The sequence below is a fragment of the Mastigoproctus giganteus genome, chromosome 9 (assembly GCF_048544385.1).
Source record: "Mastigoproctus giganteus isolate SK-2022 chromosome 9, ASM4854438v1, whole genome shotgun sequence".
Classification (NCBI taxonomy): domain Eukaryota; kingdom Metazoa; phylum Arthropoda; class Arachnida; order Uropygi; family Thelyphonidae; genus Mastigoproctus; species Mastigoproctus giganteus.
In genome coordinates, this window is record NC_143583.1 from 190,131,666 (window position 1) to 190,156,761 (window position 25,096).

The 25,096-nt window shown below is 37.6% G+C and overlaps 1 protein-coding gene across 2 annotated transcripts in view; it reads left to right on the forward strand.

Moving 5' to 3' along the window:
• The first annotated feature begins 2,919 nt into the window (after positions 1 to 2,919).
• LOC150080972 (putative ATP-dependent RNA helicase DDX10) overlaps positions 2,920 to 25,096 on the forward strand; it is a 274,251-nt gene continuing 252,074 nt past the window's right edge. For both annotated transcript variants that reach the window (XM_090381935.1, XM_090381936.1), the window contains exons 1-2: positions 2,920 to 3,162; positions 6,362 to 6,422. In XM_090381935.1, the coding sequence (XP_090238061.1) occupies positions 3,040 to 3,162; positions 6,362 to 6,422 (184 nt within the window). In that variant the 5' untranslated portion in view covers positions 2,920 to 3,039. The remainder of the gene's footprint in view (positions 3,163 to 6,361; positions 6,423 to 25,096) is intronic.

Here is a 25,096-nt window from a genome sequence, read left to right on the forward strand (position 1 = left end):
TAAAGAACATAACATAGAAGCTTTCGGCTACTGTATGTAGCCTTTGTCAACTAATTACTCCCTGGAAAGCAATGGTTTTTATGTGTGTGGCTGACCTTCAAGTACGTAAGTACGCGAACCTTTTACAACCTATAACCTTTTAGCAAGTTAAAATTGACCTTATCATATTTGAGAGCTTCAATGGGGCAAGAGAGACTTTCTGGTTTATCCTTGATCAACATTGAAAGTGAAGAAACTGAAACAACATATTTTGATGACATTATTGATCAGTTTTCATTAGCTAAAGTTAGAAAAATCAATTTTTAGTGTGAAATTCTAAATCATTTTTCCTAAATACCAGTAAGAATTTTTTATATATGCACTGGTAGTTTTTGCAATTTGTAAAATGAAATGGCGTTGACAAAGCAGAAATAAGTATGTGATTATAGTTATAAAAATATATATAAAAACTACGGTGTTATTTACACCGATACTATATAGTTAATTACCAAAACCATAAGAATTATGCCTTGTGCATTTAATTTTAAAATTATATTTTTACCAACACCCTTTGGCATCTCTCATATTGTGGATATAACTTCGCAACCGTGATGGCATGTTGTATTGCTTTACGGAAAAGTGACCACTCGCATTTCTTCCCCAGTAGATAATGAGTAGGTTACAAAAATGTAAATACAGTCAATTCTCGATAACTCGAATTTTTATTGAAGTCCCAGTCCCTTTAGTGTAGATCAATGTTAAACTCTCTCGATTACTGGAACTGAACTTCCGATAACTCTAACTTTTCCGAACAAATTTTCAAAATTACATTTGTGTACAAATTGTCACGTAGGCCTTTAAACTAATTTCTCCCCTTTTGTATGTCTTCAGGGTTCTCTTTCCATTGTGAAAGGATTAACTGGAACTGTTAATCCTTTCACAATGGAAAGAATACATACTCAACCACGAGGGCGATAGTCACGTGGTTAGTGACGGACATGGGGAGAGGGAACAGTGACTAATCTTATAGGAGTCTTTTCAGTAACAAGTGAATCTTGTTCTGATTTGTCTAAATTCAAATAATAAAAGTTCCTGCATCTGGCTCTCCTCACATTTCGTGGAGCAGTGGACAGCGCGCGTTTGCTGTTTTCACTGCCTCATTATCGGCGGTGCATCGCGTGAACAAGCTGAGCGTCGCAGGCAGTGCAATATCTGCATATTATTTTTGCATCTTGATTGATTAATCCTGTGTGTACAATGGCAAAAAGTGTTTCGTCAATAAGAGGCAAAAGAAAATTGGTAGATGATGACAACCACATTTACATGTTTTCAAAGAGAACTCTAGATGAAAAACCTGGAATCTGGGTTTGTGAAAAACGTTCCACCTGCAAAGGGCGTGTTTGGAGAGAGGGTTTGGAAGGCCCAGTTGTGAAAGGCTAACTAAAGGTCGGAAGCATTGCAATTGATTGGTCAAATACGGCAATATGCAACAACCACGAATTTTGTTTCAGTTGTCATTTGTTTTCCGAAGTGGCATTTAATCGTTCCATTGATTTTATTATATTTTTGTAGTTTAGTGTGAATGTCTTTCCCTTCATTTGATATTAAATTTCCCAAATAGGTGAAGTCAGATATTTGTTCTATTATTTTATCATCAATAACAATTTTGACTGTTTGTATGTTTTTTTCCACATAATCCCATTTATTTTGTTTCTGAGGTGGAGATTTTCATCTCGTACTTTTTACCTATTTTATTAAGTTCATTTGCTGCTATCTGCAGTTCATCTTCGGGTTTTGTAATTATAACTTGATCATCAGCATATAATATAGTTTGGATTTTATTCCTGTTGTTCAACTGTATTCCGTTGTTAATTGTTTGTTTCCATTCTTTAAGAATTTTATTGATGTAGATATTGAATAAATTTGGTGATAGTCTACATCCTTGTTTCACTCCTTTATTGGTGTTAATTGGGTCTGATAGTTGGCCATTAGAATATTTTATACAGACTTTTGAGTTTTTATATAGGCTTTGGATCGCTTTCCGGAGTTGGGTTGGGATGTTTTCTTCACGTAGAATCTGCCAAAGCTTTTCCCAGTTTACATTGTCATATGCTTTTTCATAATCAATAAACAGCAGAAATGTTGGTAGATTGAATTCTCTTCTTTTCTCCAAAATTTGTTGTAGTCAGAAAATGGCATCTATTGTGCTTCTCCCTTTTCTGAACCCACATTGCGTGTGTTCTCTGGTCGATTTGCCTGTTTTGCTGGAAGAAAAAAACCTCAGTTTCTGGAGGGAAATTCATGCTATCTATGCCTGAGACCGACTAACTAGTCACGGAGTGAAAAAAGCCCATTAAAGTACCTCGCGTCATCGACGGGATTCGAACCCGGACATTTTCCTCCCCACACCGGCTGGGGAGGAAATTTAGAAAATGCTGTAAGAACATTACTAAGAAATTCGCAATGTTCCGGCCTGTTTCTATGCCCTGAAAGTGGGATCTCCACTGTCTATGCGTTTTAACATGTCTGTGGGAGTGTCCACTCTGTATGCTACTACCCTGTACTCATGCCCTCATAACCAATTCCGAAACGTACGGTATTCGTTACTGATAAACAGTGAATTGTTTCAGAAATTCTGTTCACAGGTATCGTCGTTAAATGGGACAATCATGATTTTTGACCCCTCTCTATAGCCTGTTCAATAAAATATTGTGCCACAGAGCAAAACGGAAAGAGCACCGTTTTGGTCAACCTTTTTTGCGCATAACTTCACGTGCTTTTTTATATTCTCAACCTCAAAAGCTGTCCATCTTTCATTTCTGCTAATGGCTGTAATCTTGTAGGGTTACTGTTATTTCATCTTATTATTATATATATATATATATTTTTTTTTTTTTTAAATAAATTGATTCTTATTTATTTGTCATTGGTGCAAACATTGAATAACAAATTAACTATTTGCTGGCATGTTGGATGAGAGAGGCGTTCGTTTCCAACAGCAACTAGTTGGCATTGTAAAAACGAACATAAGTTAGGGTTACCACGTGTTTTTCAGAAGTCATGGGCTTTACGAAGGGTCTGCGGAATGGCGTTAACAAGAAAATTACATTTTATGGAAAGAAACAAAAGAAAAGTGAGATAGAACATGCAGAAATTGAACGTCTACGTCAGGCTTGTGAAAAGGTTTGTCGTTTTACTATTTATGTTTAACTTTGAATTGGATGCCTTCAGACGGTGCACATCCATTCACTGTATTATATTTCTTTGAAGTTGCTATCAGCTGTAACCGCTAATATCTATTACCCACCCCCAACCTCCAGTAGCTTTGCGAGCATTGTCTGAATTGTTTACAGGGCACTTCAAAATGTTAAAAACCGTGCCTGATTACCAAATTAGAAAACGTGGCTGGCGTTTCTGATCTCGGTCTCTGGGGTTAAAAACAAAACAAGTCAAATTGCTACTTTTTTAATTCCAAAGAAAGTAAAGACGATATACGTATCAATTAATACTTTTTAAAGTATTAGATCACATATCAATTAATACTTTTACATTAATTTCCGTCGTCGTGCAGAACTGAAGCCTCATATGCTTAGGCATTATTTTGTTAATTAAACGATCTAAATAACTGAATGGTGTATTTATTATTATTACTTTATTAATTGTACATGCCGAAAAAAAATTGTTTCGCCACTATAATATTAATACTAAATATTTATAAATTTGCAAGTCTGAAAAGCTTGGCATAATTATATGATTATTATATAATTAATCATATATTATTATTAATATTATTTTATTACAGTTATGAGCAGGGCTTCCAAAGTGCTTGTGCCTGGGGTTCCCTGGTTACCTTAATCCGCTATTTCCAGGAAAGAAGAATGCAACTTTATTGATATGTCTCTTTAATTGATATAATTATTCTTGAATGGTTCCTTGCCTACTGGGCTAGCCAGGTGGGTTAAGTGTCCAACCAGCAACTGCGGGTTCGAATCCGGGCTCGGGCTTGGATCAAAGTAAAATTCAAAAACTTTGGGTGGTGCATTATGGCCACAAAAGCCAATGCCAACAACTAACAAAAAAAATACTGGTTCCCCATACAGCATTAAAAAAATAACCATTTCAGATTGTTTTTAGATTTAGATGCAATTAGATTTAAGTCATTATGGTACATTATTGTACCCAGCTTGAAGTAATGTTTTTATGTTTCATGAATGATTTGTGCAGTTGGTAAACCACAGAGCGCATTCTACTTATACACACATAATTAATATGTAAGATACCTGTATGTTAGAACAGTAATTTTAAACCTGCAAAGAGAGATTCTGGAGTGTTTGCTAATATTTCATAAAATTTTTATTGTTATTGTTTTTTATATAATTTTTACAATCATATTACTGTTTTTAAAGATATTTGGATCTGTGAAAAGTTGCAGTTTGCAGATCCTTACACAGGTGTAAGGATCTGCAAAAATGATTTCATAAATGTTTTGAAAAGAATGTGAAAAAGGTAAAGATTAAAAAGACCAATTTGATGGGTTATTGTGATATGGTCACAAAGGAATTGAATGCAAAGAATAATTTTGATATCATATACTTAGGAATGCATGGTGTCAAAATTTGCAGATGATGTCAAGATTGGTAGGGTAGTTAATGAACAGTGCAAAGCAGAGCTTCTTCAGGACAATTTAAATAGACTTTAATGGGTGGTCAGAAAGGTGGCAGCTGTGTTTTTATGTGGCAAAATGCAAAGTCTTGCAGCATAGGGCATAGACCTCATTGAGAGAGAGGCAGTGAAGCAGCCCTGGTCCCTTGCTCCCTCACCTCATCAATCTGTTCAACATCTGCTTCTGTGACAGCTCCTTTCCTCCAAGTAGAAACACAAACCTGCAGCTAATCCTGAAAGATCCTCCATGCCTGTCTGATGTATGCAAGGCCTGCCAACCAATTGTGTTGCTTCCAATCCTGGGCAAGGTGTTTAAACATAACCAGCTTAACCATGAGTACATCACCAAATGGCTTGCAAACCCCAACCAATATGGCTTTAAAAAAGAATGCTCCACCGTTGATGCACTATCTGCCATTTTCCAGTAGGTGAACACCAATGCTGCAAAATATGCTTATGTCATATTTATTGATTTCCAAGGTGCATTTGACTCCTTTTGGTGGCAGTGTATCTGTCTTAAACTGCCCAGCCAATATATTACATTGACAGAGCAGTTTAAACCCAACCTGTCTTATTACAAATAACAGACAAGACTTTGCTTTCACAGGAAGTTGCCCTGTTATTGCACCACTTTCAGACAAATAGCACTAAAAAGTTAATCCTATTTATTTAAAATTTATCTAATATCTGATGAGGGTCCAATAAGTCATTAGACAAAATATGTTCTGCTATGGTCCATTGCATTAACTAGGCAATTTAAACCTTGATGGCCCAGAAACACCTCCCAACTTCATGTGATTTCAATAGAGCCAAATAAGCATTAGCCATTATAATCCTGAAACTGTATTTTCATTCATATAAAATATCCAAAACAAATATTTTTATTTTGTGAAGCACTGCCATTTGAACAATAAGTTGTATGATGCATTGCAAGATAGTTTTAGCTAAATTGAAAGCTTATGACACCTGTGCAGAAAATGAATTTTAGTTATGAAAGGTTACAAAAATGAGAGTGGAGGGCCACTATCACCTCATTATTGACCCAAACAAGTTGGTTTTTAGTTCAGAGAATAAGTGGTTAGATCTGGTGGGTATGATGGATGGGGCAGCAGTCATAGCTGCCATGGCAACAGCCAATGTGTGAATAGGTGCATTGTCTTGCCGAACACCTTTATTCAACTTTCCTGGCCTCTGTATGGTTTTTATTGTATATTGTAATTTAATTATCAAGCATAGTATTGTCCCTTTATCATTGTCCCTTTGGAAGATAATCAACCCTTATTATCCTTTTTGAATTCCAGGATTGCGTGTACTGTGAAAACAAATGTATTGCCTCAATATACCTGCATATGATAAAGGACACCCATGTGCTGATTTACTATGTGGGAAAAGACCAGAGATTTTCTTTTCATTCCAGCAAAAATTGCAAATTGATAAGCAGTTTTCATGCCATTTAATTTTTGAGTTTTTTTTTTTTATATAGATCTTTCTCTATAAGAACTTGGATCCCTTCCCCTCTAAAATTTGTTTATGGACAAGCTGTTGATGCAAACAAAAAATGTCTATCAGTGAATGCAGTTTGATTAAAGTGCTGGCTTTTAACAAAAAATTTCATGTTTTTTGCCTAATGATAATTCTATATATAAAATTTTATATATTTATACTCTGAATTATTTACATATACTTATATAAATTGTCTTAAACTTTTTATTTTTTTAAGTGGGAATCCATTTCAGTGAAGTCATTTTCAGATTTTCCATTATCAAAAAAGACTCATAAAGGTATATATATATATTTTTTTTTCATAATTTATTTAATTATTATTATAATTAATTTATTGTTGTCATAATGTAAATATACTGTATTTGTATCTCTCTTTTAACATTTAGTTCAGTCATAGCTAGTATCTGACCAGTAATACTGAATGCTTTTCATTTTAGTATTAGTAGTAGTGGCAAATGATGCAATAAAGCAAGCTTATATAGCATCACCAAATGGGGGAGGGAATCCTTCCCATTTCACCCATCCAACCCCTCCAGTAGTTTTTCTAGTTATTCCTTGAATTTATTTTGTTGAAGTGGACAACTTGAATTTGTTCAAGTTGTCCACTTCAACACATGGAATTTCGTTCCAGTACTCAACCATCCAAATGGCTGAAGGCAAACTTCCACATATATTTACTACAAGTATCCTTCCTCAATTTAACTTTATGCCCCCTCATGTGTAGTCTGAGCAGGAGGAAGGATCCTGTCAGCATTGAGCTTGCTCAATCCATTCAGAGCCTTAAACACTTAAGTCAGATCACCTCGCAGGTGCCAAGTCTCCAGCAGTTTGCAGAAATGAAGTCTTTCTTAGTAAGAGCACTTCTTTGTTCAACTCATCAATCTTGTTGCGCTTCTCTGCACCCATTCCAGCAGCTCTATATCCTTCACAGTTTTATTAAAGAATTCTAGCTATTCAGGAAAATAAAGTGTACTATTTATTTTGGCTACAAACTCTTGAATAGATTATGCCAAACTAATCATGAAAAAAGTAAGTACTTATAAAGAAAATTTAACAGCTTCTGGGGAATTCAGACATCATAGGAGCACACATGAGAACAATGTCCTTTTTGTATATCCTCAATCATGTTGCTGTACATGCTGTTTCGATAATGTGCCCTTGAATTCCAAAAGTTTTTGGACTATTTAAACTCAAAAATTTTGAGTTTTTCGGCTATTCCCTTCAATAGATATTATACCGTGCTTTATATTTATGCTAATTGTATATGCTAGATTTCTGTGTAAATGTTTATTTTAAACGAAACTAATTTTAACAGTAATTAATAAAAAGAAAAGAAGTTGACAAAAGAAAATATTTAGGACACCATAAGTCAGAAATTTTTACTATTACAAAATTTGTCAACAGGAGAAATTTGTTATTGTTGTCAAAGAAGAGAAAACTGTGAAATTAATACCAAAAGCAGCCACCACAATTAAATTAGTCTTTAACATAAAAAAAATTGAAAACCTGGTTTGAGAGGGCAAGTTACTAAGCCAAACAACTATGAGCTCCTGGGAATAGATAACTTTTTTGAAAAATTTTGCTATTTTTACCCAATTTAATAATATGTTAATATACCCAATTAACATATTAAATCATATTTAATAATTTTCTTCTAATTAGCTAATTATTAGCTTTACAGTCCTAGTCATGTTTGTTAGGTTATTTTTAAATTTAGATAGAGATTTTGTAGTTACAACTTAATATATGTTGAACCTTTGTTTCGATGATTTGTCATAGATATCGTATCATGTAACTTATACTGTAGTGCCTGGTAGGGAAATTCATTCCCTACTTTTAATTGTGTTTTAATTGTGGTAAATAACCATCTCTAAGGTTTGAATCACATAGGTTGGCATTAATTAGTTAATTTTATTATTAACAATTAACTTCTAATTTTATGAACGTTATGATGTTGCATAACACACATAAAGCAAACTTTATAGCATAATACATACAACATAAATTTGATAGAATAATACATATTACTGCTGCATAACTGGTGAATGAGAAGTGGTATTATTGCATTTAGGAAAATATTAGCTTGGTGTAGTATTGTCAAATTTAATTGAATTTAAACAGAAATCTTGCCCCAGACTAGAGCAGCAGCAAAGCAACGAGCTCAAAATAGCAGGTGTGCTGTGGCTTGAGGAGAACTGAAGGGGGCAACTCTCCTATGAATCACAGCCTAACGAAATGTGCTGTTTGTGCAATGTTTGCAAACTTTCCTGGAACAGGACATGATAAGGCCAAGGGGAATGACTTTGAGTGCATTCAATGCAGAGTGTGTGAAGAAATTAGGCACCAACTCGGCATTCTGTTGAGCATTTATGAGAACTTGAAGAGTAGGGTAGATGAATTCAAAGGAATTAAAATGGGGGGACCCATCCAGCTCTCAGTTGCCGAACTCAGTACCACAGCTCACACTACTGCATCAGGCAACAAAGCAGCAACCTCCAAGGCAAAAAATGCCTTGGGGGTTGCTGCTTTGTTGCCTGATGGTAGCTATTGTTGGTGACTACTGGCAGGGAAACAGGAAATATGCTGTGCAAAAAGGATTGGTGGAATCAGGGGTGGCTCATCCATAGGCACTGTGACACTCCCAGCTATTTAAATCTGGATATACAGTGAATGGAGTTATATGAAATTTTGTGAAGAACAATGCAACACAATGAATATTTTTATTAACAGGACCCGCATATAGCATGCGTATCCTCTATTTCCAGTAATCATTTCAATAATAAACAAATAAAAACATGATATCGTTTCGAACTTTGAAGTTTAATTAACTGTAGGCCTCACTGTGCACAAGGCAGTGACACATTTTGCATTCCAGTGAGTATCTGGTAGTTACACCCTGGAATGCAACTTGCCAACCAGCATATTGGCAACTTGCCAATATACATTTTTTATAAGTGAAATGAATCAAAGTCACTGTAAAGCGCACAGTGCAGATTTCATCGTTTTCCTTGGTGGGTGTGTAGCCACAATGTCGGTATCTTTTTGCTATTCATCTGAATTCCTATTAAGTAACTAAATAATATCAGTATTAAGTCAATACTCAACATTCAACAGTGTAATTATGTGATTACAGCTTAATTGTAAATTGAGCTTGAACTTGGTAGGTTGAAGTTATATTATGAGGTGATGTGTGCACACACGCGCGTGTGCACACACACACACACACACACACTGCAGCCATTATCAATCCACTGCAGGATGGAAGCCTCCTCAACGATTTATATTGAGGGAAATGGACCATAATCTGCCATTCTGGTCCAGTGCGGGTTGGCAGATCGACTGTATTTAGCAGTTAGGGACTTGAACCCCGGTCTATTCATGTGCTACTGCACTCCCGCTCCTAACCACTCGGCTATGGAGGCCGGTGGGTGATCTGTAAGTAAAACATTATTTCTATGACACACGATTTTGTGAAATTTGATTTGATCATGGCCTCCATGCTTCCCCATGAAGTAAATCGCGTGACTGAATAAACTTTAGCAACTTAGTTTTTCACAATTATCTCTCCAAGAAAAAAATACGATTAAAAAAGGCCACCCCACACCAAAGATTCAAATTTCTCAGTGGGGAATAAGTAATAATAAGAAATATATTTGCAGTTTTAAAACTGAATGGTACCAAAGGAAAAGTTGGTTTTGTGGTTGTGAAGTTAAAAATGCATTGTTTGTTTTCCATATTTACTGTTCGGAGGTGACTTAACATGGACAAAAAGTGGCTTTACTAACATAAACAGAATGAAAGAAAAAACTGTAAAACATGAGAGTTTGAAGAAACATATTGATAATGTGATTTCACTATTGCCTTTAGGAAGCGTAAATATTAAAGAACAGCTTAGTGAGGCCTACAGACTTTCGATCTGCAAACATAACAGAAAAGTTACCAAGAATCGTGAGGTATTATCTAAAATAATAGACTGCATTAAATTTTGTGGACAGTTTGAAATTCCTTTACGTGGACATGACGAAAAAGACGATTCTAAAAATCCAGGAGTATTCAGAGGATTAATAAATTTTCTCTGTACATTAGATTCCAATTTAAAGAACCATTTAGAAAATAATGCAGCATTTAAAGGCATTTCAAAAATTATTCAGAATGATATTCTTGACTGTTTGTTGCAAATATGCTGGGATGAAATAAAAAGAGAAGTTAAAGAAGCTTCATTCGTAGCTGTCATGGCTGATGACAGAATGGTTATTTCGGCCCCGAGTGCCAAGCGATAGTGACAAGCAATTTCCTCTGAGATATATAGTGTGCTATTTCTAAGCGACAAAGTTTAATTTTATTTCTAGTGTCATTTTCTCTTTTGTTTAGCTAAAGTGGTTCTGTGCTTCAAGCGTTAAAGTAAGAACCAAGAAAGGAAAACTACCTTTCTTTTTTCAGAGTATATATATTAATTACTAACAAGCTACTAAACTTTACAACCGCTTGGTCACTGGCGGCACCGCTCCTGCCTCCACGTGGCAGGGCCAGTAACCTGGGAGAAGAAAGCCACTCTCCCGGGAGAAAAGGAGCAAACATGGAATTTGACGATTTCCCTCCAATTGAGCCTCAGCACTCATGTCCTAAATCAAATGATAACGACCATGACACATCTCAGTCGAAAAGACTGAGAACTGACACAGAGCAAAAGGAATGTCCATCTTTCCTTATCTTCCACTCCTTGTCAAACAAATGCATGAGTACACTCTCCCCGTTTCTGATACAGAAATGTTTGGAAAATACAGCAGGTTCACCTAAAATGGTGAAAAGACTTAGATCAGGTGATTTACTAATTGAAAGTGTGAGCCATCAGCAATCAGAGACTCTGCTGAACCTCTCAGCCTTTGGTGGTATTCCCGTGCAAGTTACCCCACATGCGACACTAAATGCCTCCAAAGGGGTCATCACTGAGTGGGATTTGATTAATGTCACAGAAGACGAATTAGTCCAAGAATTAAAAGAACAAAAAAGTCACACATGCTAAGCGCATCATGATCAAAAAAGATGGCCAGCTGGTTCCAACGCGGAACATCATCCTTACGTTTGGCACACCAAATTTACCATCTAGTGTTAAAGCCGGCTATCTCAATTGCCGTATAAGACCCTACATTCATAATCCCATCAGATGTTATAAGTGCCAAAAGTTTGGACACTCTCAGACCGTCTGTCGAGGGGATGCTATGTGTCCAAACTGTGGTTCAAAATCCCACTCACAAACGGAATGTGATGTGGAAACACCACATTGTTCAAACTGTCAAGGCCAACACCCTGCCTACTCAAAGTCCTGTGAACTGTGGAAAACAGGAAAAAAGATCCAACAATATAAAGTAGAGCGGAAAGTCACTTACCAAGAAGCAAAGAAGCAGATTATGCTTTCTACAACTAAACATACCTACGCAGCAGCAGCAACAAAGAAATATCAGTCAGCAGCCACTCAAACTGACGTGTCAGTTCCCCCATCCACGTCTATTGCAGACTGGGCTAGAGAAATACTCTCAAAATCACAGCAATCTACTATGGAACAGCATGTGAATGATAGTGCCAATAACACACCAATTACAGTACTGCCAACTGCTTTGCAGTCTTCCTCAGAAACTATAAAAACTAAAACAGCAGTCCCAAGGCAGAAAAGTCAGCAAAATGCAACAAATATGGATATTAATGAAAACATCAGCCCGGATGAGCCAATCTTAGATCTGTACGCAGATGATGACATGGACACAGCGCGTCCTATCTTTTCGAAAAAAGAAAGAATAAAATTTGAGAGACAAAAACAGACTGGACCGAAAAAACAGACTGAATCAAACACAACCGCCAAAAACAAATAATGGATCACATCATACAGTGGAACTGTAGAGGTCTACGTAGTAATATCGATGATATCCATGACCTAATCCAACAGTATAGTCCGGTAAGCATATGTTTGCAAGAAACTAATTTACCTCCGCAAGTAATTCCAAAAATCAAGAACTATACTATATATCAGCATAATAGAAATAATAATACCACCGTGCGTGGAGGTGTGGCCATTCTAGTAAACTAAGAGTCCCTACTAAACACATTCCACTGCAAACTTCCTTAGAAGCAGTAGCAGTGCGTGTCTCCTTAGGAATCATGTTAACAGTAGTTTCAATCTACCTATCACCAAACAAAGAATATACTTATAATGACCTAGAAGTACTTCTACTACAGATCCCTCCTCCATTTTGTTTATTTGGAGATTTTAATGCACACCACCCGATCTGGGCTCCCCACATACAGACAGACGAGGTAAAGTTCTGGAGTCGCTGCTTGATAAACACAATCTAACACTGTTGAATACTGGTTCTGATACTTACATCCATTTCTCTACTAGAACAACTACAGCTATAGACTTGACAATCTGCTCTCCAACATTGTATCCACTCATCCGCTGGACAATTCTGGACAATGACCATTTTCCAATAATTTGCGAATTCCAAATAACTAGAATCCCTCAGGTAAATAATTCCCGCTTAAAATGGAAATTTTCCAAGGCCGATTGGAAGTTATTTGCTCTCAGTATCTCATTCAGTGATGAAATTATCAATTTCCAATCCATTGATGATGCCACACAGCACATCACATCTCAGATTCTGAATGCCGCGACCAAGGCCATACCAAAAATGCGTACTGGTTCGTTTAAACATGCCAATATTTGGTGGAATGAAGCGTGCCAACTTGCAAAAAAAGAGAAAAACAGGGCATGGAACCTGTTTCGTAAACACCCAACTACCAAGAACCTTATAAATTTCAAAAAACTGAAAGCAAAAGCGCGATTCATAAGGAAAAAGGCAAAAAAACATTCTTGGATCCAGTTTGCCTCTACTATAACGAAGAACACAAACAGCAGAATAATCTGGAATAAAATAAAAAACTAAATGGTAGATTTCTCCCAGCATCCTCTCCAATACTGAGATGGAATGGACAAGATTTATCATCTCCAGTAGAAATAGCTAATGCTCTAGCAGAAAACTTCGCCAATATCTCAGATACAGCTGCATATGAACCATCTTTTCAGCAACTTAAAAGAAGGACTGAGCAAAGCAAATTAAATTTCAGTACAAGAATAGCGCTCCCATATAATCAACCCTTCGCAATGTTGGAGCTGCAGGTTGCTCTAAACAAATCAAGAAATGGGGCATCAGGACCTGATGGCCTTTATTACGTCATGTTACAACACCTAGACAAAAAGGCTCTAAATTCCCTATTGCTTTTCCTGAATCGGGTCTTCTCCGAAAGCTATTATCCTCGCTCATGGTGTCATTCAACAGTGCTAGCTTTTCCCAAACCTGGGAAAGATCAGACTAATCCATGCAACTATAGACCGATATCCCTTACCAGCTGCTTGGGCAAGACATTGGAAAAGATGGTACACGATAGACTTGTATGGTACATAGAATCCCACTCAGTCATCAGTAGTAATCAATACGGCTTTCGCAAAAACCGATCCACATTAAACCTTATGGTGAAAGCTGAGTGTAACATACGGAACGCCTTTATTCGGAAAGAACATATCGTCATGGTGTGCCTGGATATTGAAAAAGCCTTTGATACCACCTGGCGCTATGGTATTCTGCAAGACCTATATGCTATAGGACTCAGAGGTCGACTCCCAATGATCATAGAGTTACCTTAAAAATAGAACTTTTCAAGTGAGTTATCGTAATGCTGTTTCGCAAGCTCTTATCCAAGGAGAAGGTGTACCACGGGGATCGGTACTCAGCGCTACCCTCTTTGCTCTTAGGATAAACAATTTAGCGCAGAACATCTTGAGTAACATAGAAATCTATCTTTATGCTGATTATCTTGCGATATCTTGCCATTCACAGAATATGCGTTCCATTGAACGCCATTTGCAGCTTGCAATAAACAAAATAGTGTCATGGACTTCACGTAATGGTTACCGTCTATCAGCAACCAAAACTGCAGCCATTCACTTTTGTAAAAAACACCAACTACATCCAGAACCTGAATTATCACTGGAAAAACAACCGATACCAATTACCAGCAATATCCGATTCTTGGGCATAACTCTTGACACTAAACTGACATTCCAGAAACACATACTACAAACGCGAACTCTCTGTATGAAAAAGCTGAATATACTTAAAGTCATCTCATCTATGACATGGGGAGCTGATCGCTATACTCTACTCCACCTATACCGGGCCTTAATCAGATCTCGATTAGATTATGGTGCTCCTGTTTATGACTCTGCCCGAAAGACTCTGTTAGCCTGTCTCAACACAATACAACATAGTGCGCTCAGGATTGCTCTTGGGGCGTTCAGGACTTCGCCGGTGCAAAGCTTATATATAGAGGCCAATGAACCTCCACTCCACCTTCGGAGAAAGATGCTACTCCTCAATTATGCGGTTAAAATATATAGCCTTCCATCTCATCCTATCTGGTCATACCTCTATGATCCACAATGGGTAAACCTTTTCAGAAATAAGCCTCTTGAAAACCAACCTACAGGAATCCGTCTACAAGAACTGATTCAGCAGTGGAATATGCAGTTGACCAATTTACATCAAGGCAGAGAAATTGTACAGTCTCCATGGAAAGTGTGTATACCTTCGTGTGATGACTATTTCCGACGTTGGGGGAAACACTCCCTGAACAATCCAACCATTCAGAAACTACATGCAGCTCACTCTTTGGCAAATGCAGACACTTTGCAAATTTATACTGATGGCTCTAAAAATGACACAGCTGTGGGAGCTGCTGTGGTGCTACCAACATCAACAGTGTCTGTTTCATTACCACAAGAATGCAGCGTTTTCACTGCAGAACTCTATGCCATTAAGATGGGTTTGACCTTACTTGCTCATGTTTTCACTCCGAAGACTATTATCTATACAGACTCCTTGAGTGCAGTGACAGCCCTCCAAGGCAATTCTCGCTCTCCACATCCACTAATAAATCAAATAAGAGCTCAAATATCCGAATTTCATAACAGTAGGCAGACTGTCACATTCTGTTGGATTCCAGGGCACACTGGAATACCAGGAAATGAGAGTGCAGATAAAGCAGAAAGAAACCCCACTGATAATAACCACATCCGGATTCCTTACACAGACTACAAATCAATCATACGCCGTATTTGCAATGAAAAATGGCGAGAAATTTGGCATAATCAGGTAAATAACAAGTTACGAAATATAAAACAGAATCCACAGCTATGGAAATCTAGTTTCCGTTCAAACAGACATGAAGAGGTTGTGCTTGCCAGAGCACGTATAGGTCATACCCATCTTACACATCACTATTTATTGCGAGGAAATAATCCACCACTGTGCTTCCACTGTAATTCAACGCTAACCGTAAAACATATTCTTATAGAGTGCACTCACTATCAGTATGCCAGAAACACATCATTCCGATCCCTATCAAATTTAAATGAACCTCTTCAAATTAGACATATGATTGGAGACAACTCCAATTTACCTGAGTTTTTCACTATCTAAAACAGATTAATATATTTATGCTCCTATAAACCCTTTTATTAATCCTTACTGTGTCTCTCGACAAGAACAGGCGCAATATGGCCAAAGTAGCTCTTGTGCCAAAAAAACCCAACAACAACAACGGTTATTTCAGAACATATATAAATGTTAATTGTTCTGAGATATGAACTTAATGGAAACATTATTGGGGTTTTTTTTAATCTGGAAAACCAAATGGCAGACGGAATATTGAACTGTATTCTAGATCAGTTAGACATGATCCTCGAAGTGGATACTCAAATGATACTCAAAACATGATACTCAAAAACTGATTGCTCAGACATTTGATGGTGCAAGTGTGATGAAAGGGCAAGTTCAGGCTAAAATAAAAGAAGTGTACAAAAATGCACATTTTATTCACTGCTGTGCACACCAAATGAATCTGATGATGAGAAATGCAGCAAGTAGTACCCGAGATTCATGAATATTCTTTTCAAACCTCATGTTGATACCAACATTTTTCTCGAGATTACCACAGCGTCTCTCTGCTCTCAGAAAGCATGTGGACAGCCGTGCTGCCCGACCTCCCCCTACAAGGTGGAACTTCAATATATGCACTGTGAACAGCGTTTATGAAAATTATGAATCTTTAAAAAAGTGCATGGAGGAACTACAAGCGACAGCAAACGCAGATGATTTCAGAACCAACTGGAATCTTGAGTAATGAAAAATTCGAGTTCTGGTTAGAACTTTTCCATCAGATAATGCCTCACGTGGAAGTTATTTATAATCAAATGCAATCTCGAGAAATTGAGGCAGTTAAAATACATGAATATATAGGAGACTTTAAGAATGCTATTCTAAAAATCAGGAATTCATGTACTGTGGATCCTTCAAAAACACTCGTGATTGAAGCGAAGGAAGTATGCAACTATATATGTGTTGACATAGGTGAGAGATATTCTTTTACAAAGCAATTAATTGCTGCTAAATTGTTTAACAAGGAGAACTTTATTTTTCATATGAAAATGCCCATGGAAGAGATAAAGGAGACTACTGAGGCATATCCCATGATTGAAAGAGAAAAACTTAGGGAATTAAAAATTTACTTTAGCAGACATGATCTACACAATTATTGCAAATTAACTGACTTGCTGAAATTTATCTCAGAAAATAATCTAGCTGTAGTTCTTGGTGAACTTGCAAAACTCATAAAAGTTCTTTTGACCATTCTGGTGACTACTTCAGAACCAGAATGCTGCCATTCGACCTTAAAAAAGAATAAAAACATTTTTAAGGAGCATTGAATCAGGAAAGGCTAAATGCTCAAGCAATGCTTTCAACAGAGAAAAGCTTGGTCAACAGTGCACCAAACCTAAATGTAAAAGTTATTAATCTATTTTCAACAAATAAAAACTGAAGAATGGATTTTGTTTTTAAATAAAAGTTCAAATCTGTTAATGGTAAATGTCTAGTTAATGTTTTGTAGTATTTTTAACTTGCTTATTAGTATTACTGTGTATGTCTACATGTCTTATAACCAAGGCAATTTAATGTAACTTTAAAGACGCAGCACCCCAAAAAATCAGAGTCACGAGCCACCACTGGGTGTTACAAGGCCAGGGTATGTCTGCTAGGGACAAAAGTATATGATATTGTGATATTGTAGAGCAGATATCATCCTTTAAGGGAACAAATAATAACTCTGTTGTACGTGTTTCGTACAACAAATACAGGACATTGTTGAGAGTAGGCGATCTGCAGACTTGCTTAACAAGAACAGGGCAATATTGAGAAAATGTTGCAAGTTAGGGTTAAATTTGAAAGAGTCTTCAATTCTGCCCAGACTCGAGGAAGGGGGTATATGATTATAGCGTTGTCAATCAATTCGGCATTTGAGAGGTTGTGCAAGACTTGTGGGGTAGAATTTTTTTCAGTGTGGTCTATGCTTGTTAACAGGAGAGACTGCATCTACAGGGATGGGATACACTTAAATATAAAAGAAGAAAGAGTATTTGCTGATGCTATCAAGAATGTATTTGGTGAGTTGGAAAATTGCTAGCTGGGGATGGGGGAAAGAGATACACAGACTAAAGATTAATAATAGCTATAGGCAGAGATGAAAGTGATTCTTGCACTGCTTTTATTGGAGCATGCAACAGCCTAGAAAGTAAGGTGTCGGGATTTCACAGCCTGCTTTGAGTCATCATGGAAAAAGTAAATACATGGGCTGGGCTTGTGTTAGAGTAACTAAGGGTAAGAACAGATGCATGTATATGTGAATGTTCACCGACTAGGATCATAGTAAATAAATTTGATGAATCTGAAGTGCTGGTCAAGTCATCAAATGCAGACATTGTGGGGATATCAGAGAGTGGTGTCACTCAGCTATAAGTGATGTAGAATTTGAATATGGGGAGTACAATGAATACAGAAAAGACAGACAGGACAGGAGGGGGAGTTATGCTCTTAGTTTAAAAATCAAAAAAAAATCTAAGGCAGTCCACCCATTTAACAGGGGTGGACAGTGCAATGTTGATTCAGTTTGTTGAGTCACTGGGAAAACAAAATTGGGAGTAGGAGTGTATTATAGGTGTAATGACAGAGATGAGTACAACGAGCAACTGTACAGAGAAACAGGTGGGTCAGTAAATCAGAAAGTCTTATGGGGGGTTTTAACTTACAGATAATGACTGTAACTTGTGTGCTGGTCACTCGCATACTAGCAAGAGTTTTGTAGATTTATTGGATGATTGTTTTCTACAGCAGCGTGTTCAAGAGACAACCAGATGGAGTAAAACCCTTGATCTGATTATCAGCAGTAATTATTCATTAAGAATCTGCAGATAAAAGTACCACTAGGTGGCAGTGATCACAGTATATTGATTTGGGATTTACTTAAAGATGTAACTACCATCAAGGGAAGGGTTTTTACTTTTGAAAAGTTTACTTTTGTAAATTCTATACAGTGGGATCAACTGATGATGTTACCATCAGCAAATTCTAAATGGGAAGCATTCAAGGAATTAATCATGGAAACTACTAGGCTTTTCATACCAATTAGCATTAGTAGAGGCATATGATGCAAGAAAGCAAGCTTATTCAGCATCAGCCAAAAAAAAAAAAAAAAAAAAGCACAACCACTACTCCCATTTCACCCTTCCATTCGTTCGAAATACCTGTCCAGCTGAGCCTTAAATTTGTTTAGGCTATCAACTTCAACAACAAGTGATGGAAGTCTATTCCACAAACCAACTACCCGCTGGCTAAAGGCAAATTTCCACACATCTATCCGACATCCGTCCTTCCTCAATTTGAATTTATGCCCTCTCAGGTGATTATTCTGAGCAGGAGGAAGAATCCCATCGGCATTGAGCATGCTCAAGCCATTCAAAGCCTTATACACCTCTATCAGATCACCTCGCCGGTGCCTAGTCTCCAGACTCTGTAATTTGCAAAACTTAAGCCTTTCTTCGTAAAAGCAACCCTTTGTTCCATTCACTAATCTTGTTACCCTTCTCTGTACTCGCTCCAGCAGCTCTACATCCTTCTTGAAATGAGGCCTCCAGACCTGTATACAGTACTCAAGGTGTGGCCTGACCAATGCCTTATACAAGGGAATAATCACATCCCTATCCCTGTTAGAAAAATTCCTGTATATCATTGACAAGACACCATGAGCTACTCTTGCGGCTCGTCTGCACTGCTCAGAGAACTTCATATCTGCCTGCACAATTACCCCCAGGTCCTTTTCATTCTCTACCACTGTCAGCGTAGTAAAACAGAGTTGATACGTTGATCTGGGGTTACTGTTTCCCATATGTAGTACTTTACATTTGTCAATGTTAAACTTCATTTGCCACCTCTCAGCCCATCTGCTCAACCTTTCCAGATCCTGTTGCAGCAGCATAGCATCAATAGTGTCCTTAACAACCCTGCCAACCTTATTATCGTCTGCAAACTTGGACATTAAGCTTGATATACCATCATCTATATCATTTATAAATACAGAAAACAACAATGGACCCAACACTGAACCCTGAGGAACTCCACTAATAACATTAGTCCACGTTGAGCAGTGTCCATTGATTACCACTCTCTGTCTTCTGCCACTCAACCATCCCTTGATCCATAGCAGCAATTTGCCTGCAATGCCACACTGCTCCAATTTTTGCAGCAGTCGTCCATGCGCAACAGTATCAAAAGCCTTTCTAAGATCCAAATATATAATATCAAAGTTATTACCTGCATCCAGTTCTTTTGTGACTACATCATAGTATCCACTCAAATTGGTCAGACATGACCTGCCCTTAACAAAACCATGCTGTGTCTGAGCTATAACTGAATTCTTGTCCAGATGATCCTGCAGTGCTTTTTTAACCAGTGCCTCCATTACTTTTCCTGGAACCGAAGTTAAACTAACAGGTCTATAATTACTTGTGTCAGCCTTTGATCCTCCTTTGTGAATTGGGGTTACATTTGCACATCTCCAGTCTATGGGTACCTCCCCTGAGTTCAAAGAAGCTCTCATAATTATGGCTAGGGGTTTGCTTACTTCCTTTGCTGCCTCCTTTAATATAACTGGATAGATCCCATCCACCCCGGGTGCCTTTTTTATGTTTATCCTCAACAATTTCTCCTCCACTTTACTCTCAGTTATTAGAAAATCATCTAACTCACTGCCAATGTTTACTTCACCTACGACATTCCCATTCCTGAATAACTCCTCATATGTGAATGTAGATGCAAAATACTCGTTTAGATTGTTAGCCACCTGAGCAGGATCCTCAACTGTTGAACCATCAACATCCAGTGGACCAATCTGATTCATCCCTTTCCTTCTTGAGTTTAAATAGGTAAAGAACTCTTTTCTGTTTTTCTTTGCATCCTTTGCCAAGGATTTCTCATAATCTGCCTTTGCCTGCCTAACCTCCTTTGTGACTTGGTTATAGACCAACTTATATCTATCATAGGCTTCCATGTCACCCATTAATTTTTATGTATCCCATGCATTTTTCTTTTCTTCCATCTGTCTCATTAGTTCATCTGACAACCATTTAGGCCTGAACCTTGAACAATATTTCTTGGTTGGTATGTAAAGCCTGGTAGCTTCCAAGATTAGTTCCTTGAATGCTTCCCATTTTGAATTTGCTGTTCGTAACATCATCAGTTGGTCCCACTGTATAGAATTTAAATACTGTCTCAGCCCACCATAGTCGCCTTTACGAAAGCAAAAACCCTTTCCTTTACCTCTGATGGTAGTTACCTCCTTGAATAAATCCCACTTCAGCACACTGTGATCACTGCCACCTAGTGGTTCCTTTATCTGCAGATTCTTAATGCATGAAGAATCCCTACTGATAATCAGATCAAGAGTATTACTCCCTCTAGTTGCCTCCCGAACATGCTGGTGTAGAAAACAATCATCCAATAAATCCACAAAAGCCTTGCTAGTGTGCGAGTGACCAACCCACAAATTCCAGTCAATATCTGGGAAATTAAAATCCCCCATTATAAGACTCTCTGATTTACTGGCCCATTCTATTTCCCTGTACAGTATCTTATTATACTCATCAGAGTCATTAGGCCTATAGCACACTCCTACTCTCAATTTTGATTTACCCATGCTTATGTCACACCAAACTGACTCGACACTGCCCTGTCCATCGATGTCGACTGGCTTCACTTCCTTGGATTTTATGTGTTTTTTAACTAATAGCATAACCCCTCCTCCCTTCCTATCCTGTCTATCCTTTCTGTAGACGTTGTACTCCCCAAATTCCAGTTCTGCATTCCTTATATCTGTGTGACACCATGTCTCTGATATCCCAACAATATCTGCCATTGATGTTTTGAGCAAAACCTCAAATTCATCAAATTTATTTACTAAACTCCTAGCATTGGTGTACACGCAAGTATACGTGCACCTGTTTCTGTTCTTAGCTACCCTAACACAACCCATGTGTTTACTTGTACCGCAATGATTTCCAGCAGTCTCTGAAATATCTTGCATATTGTTTTTCAGGCTTCTGCTCATTCCAATAGTGCAGTGCAAGAATCTCTTTCACCTCTGCCAGTGGCTACTGTTAATCTATTAGTATTTGTCTCCCCCCAAACTAGTAGTTTTCCAACCCACCTAACACTGCCTCGATAGCATCAGCAAATATTCTTGCACCCTTTCTATTTTAGTGTATCCCATCCCCGTAGAAGCAATCTCTCGTGTTAACAAGTACAGTCCAGGCTGAAAAAAATTCTACCCCTTGAGCCTTGCACAGTCTTTCCAGGGCCGAATTGATCGACAAGGCTCTTATCATATACTCCCTCCTATCGTGTCTGGGCAGAATTGCAGACACTTTCAAATTCAACCCTACTTCACGGCTTTTTTTCAACAGTGACCTGTACTTGTTAAGTAATTCCGCTGGTCTCCTACTCTTAATATCATTAGTGCCAACGTGTACAACTATATCACCTTTTGTGCCCTTAAAAGATGATATCTGCTCTACAACGTCATCAACCTTAGCCTCTGGCAGACATACCCTGGTCCTGTTCCACCTATCCTTTTTACAAAGCGTGTTCCCCGTTCCCCTGACAATATAGTCACCAACAACTACTAGTTCCTGTGGGACCAGCGCATTCTGCCTTGGGGGCTGCCTCTGTGTTGCAAGATGACCAAGTGCAAGCTCTGGCATTGATGTGGGCAGCTGAGAACTTGATGGGCCCCTCAATTTATTTCCTTCGAGGGCATCCATCCTGTCCTTCAAGGTCTCATATAGGCCCATAACAACGCTGAGTTGTCGCCTAATTTCCTTGCACTCCTTGCATCGTGCACACACAAAGACATCCCCCATGGCAGCATCATGTCCCGTACCCGATTGCTCTGCAAACATCAAGCAAACAGTGCATCTTAAAAGTCTGTGATTCAGAGGGCAACTGCCCCCCTCAGTTCTCCCCTGAGCCACAGCACTTCCATTAGCTTGAGCCTTTTGCTTTGCTGCACTGGTTTGAGTCATGATTTCGATTTAATGTCAATAAAATTACAATTTCAGAACAAAATTAAAACCTTAAACTTGTATCCTAACACAGTTATAACGCTATATTTATTTTTCAGTATCGAGTGTTATCTACGAGTTCCCTTTATATAACTTCCGTATCAAGTTATGTATTAATTATTTGTTACGTTTGTACTCTAAGTCATTATATATATATAGTTGAAAGTACAATTTAATTGACAATGAAATTTAACAAGATTAATAGATTTACTGATTAATTGACAATATTATATTATGCACTATACTATACAAAGCTAATGCTATCGAATTCCGGATAGCGAATTCGATAGCATAATTACGTCCGTAATTACGAACGGTACTTCTACGGACTCTTAAGTATTGATTAACTTCCGAATCTCGCTGTCTCAATTTAGAATAAACTAAGGATCCTGACTAGGTCTATAGCTACTTATAGATAATAATTTGATATAACAATTGGTTAATAAATCGGCTAAATACGGTTAAAAACCTCTCGTTCAACGGAGCTGCAATTTGTAACACGTGGATTTGATACCGTTACCGATACTAAGTAATACCCACAAAATCTCTATCAAGTTAAACTTTAAACTAAGTATCGTAACTATGAATATAAAACTACTCTAGAAAATAAGTAAATATGCCAATTTAAGCTAATAAAACAGAAAATAAATCAGAAAAAACTTCTCTTCTCCAGGAGCTGCAAAATAGCTGCGGCCGCACAGGCTACTCTCGAACTATTAAGAAATACTCTTCAAAGTATAGGCCTAAATGGATGTCAGATGAACTGTTGAGACTCGTGGCAAAGAAGAAAAATGTATGGGATGGATATAAATTATCAGAAGACAGATTTGTTATTTGGATTTTTTTTTTTTTTTTAAGGAGCATTAGCAACTAAGGCCATGTTGCTCCGGGATATGCGGTGGTCATTCCCTGATCTTTCCGCATCCTCCGTATTTGGTGGTGACGGGCTCGAACCCCGGTCTAATCAAGAAGCATGTACTACGCACTGCTGCTCCTTCCCACCTGGCTACGGAGGCGCCCTCAGAAGACAGAAAAGCCTACGGTAAATATAAACTAGTCTGTAATCAAGTCACAAAGGAGTTAGGCAATTGAAGGCAGATTACGAGAAATCTTTGGCGAAGGATGCAAAGAAAAAAAAAAATAGAAAGAATTCTTTACTCATGTAGACACTAGAAGGAAGGGAATGAATCAACTTGGTTCACTTGATATCAATGGTTCGACTGTTGATGATCCTGCTCAGGTTGCTGACAAACTGAATGAGTATTTTTCATATACATTTACATAAGGAATTGTTTAGGGAGGGGGTTGCTAGAAATTTATGAAACTTACAGGGAGCTAAACTGTTTTAATTTAACTGAAAGGAAAGCGGAAGAGAAATTGTTAAAGTTAAACATAAAGGCATCTATGTTGGATGGAATCTATCCAATTCTTGTTATCATATAAGTATCAACCCCTGGCATTTTGGCTGTGAAGGGACATTGCAACACTATCCAATCATGTAATTGTCTCAAGTGAAGGTGGTGCAATAAAAGATTCTCTATCTCTCAATTATATTAAGGGAGGCAGCAAGTAAGGTAAGCCATAATTATGAGAGCATCTTTGGATTTTAGGGAAGGTCCCTGTCGACTTGATGTGCAAATATATCCCCAATTTACAAAGGGAGATTAAAGAGCGACATGAGTAATTACAGACTCGTTAGTCTAACTTCTATTCTAGGGAAAATAACGGAGTCACTGGTTAAAGAAGTAATACAGGACAATCTAGACCAGTGGTTCTCAAGAGTTTTTTCCTGGTGGCCACACTGTTTAGCTTGGTGCTGCAAAAATGGCCACAAGATTTAGATTGTGGCCACACAATTTCTTTTTTATTAAGACATTTATAGACATATTTTTATTAAGACAATTTTTCTTACTAATAAGAATGATAGTTAGATGGAATTTATATGCATATAACATAGGAATAATAATAAAATTCCTATAGAGATTGTAAAAACTAACTAATAATAATAAGTTATGTAATTTGAGATCTGTCCTGAAGTCATTTGAGAAATGTATATATTTTTGAGTTTTGTAGAACAATATCATGTAAAATATATTTTACATGATGTCTGGTGGCTACACAGAAATGTCTTGGTGGCCGCTCTTTACAACCACTGATCTAGACAGGAGTGAAGTTATACTTCACTCCTGTCTAGATCAGTCACAGCATGGGTTTGTTAAAGGGAGATCTTGTCTGCCAATTTGGTTGGATACTATGATGCAGTGACAAAGGAACTGGATATAAAAATTAATTTTGATATTATATACTTAGATTTCAGAAAGCTTTTGATACTGTTGCACATAAGGGACTACTCTACAAATTGGAGCAGTGTGGCATTAAGGCAAAGTTGCTGCT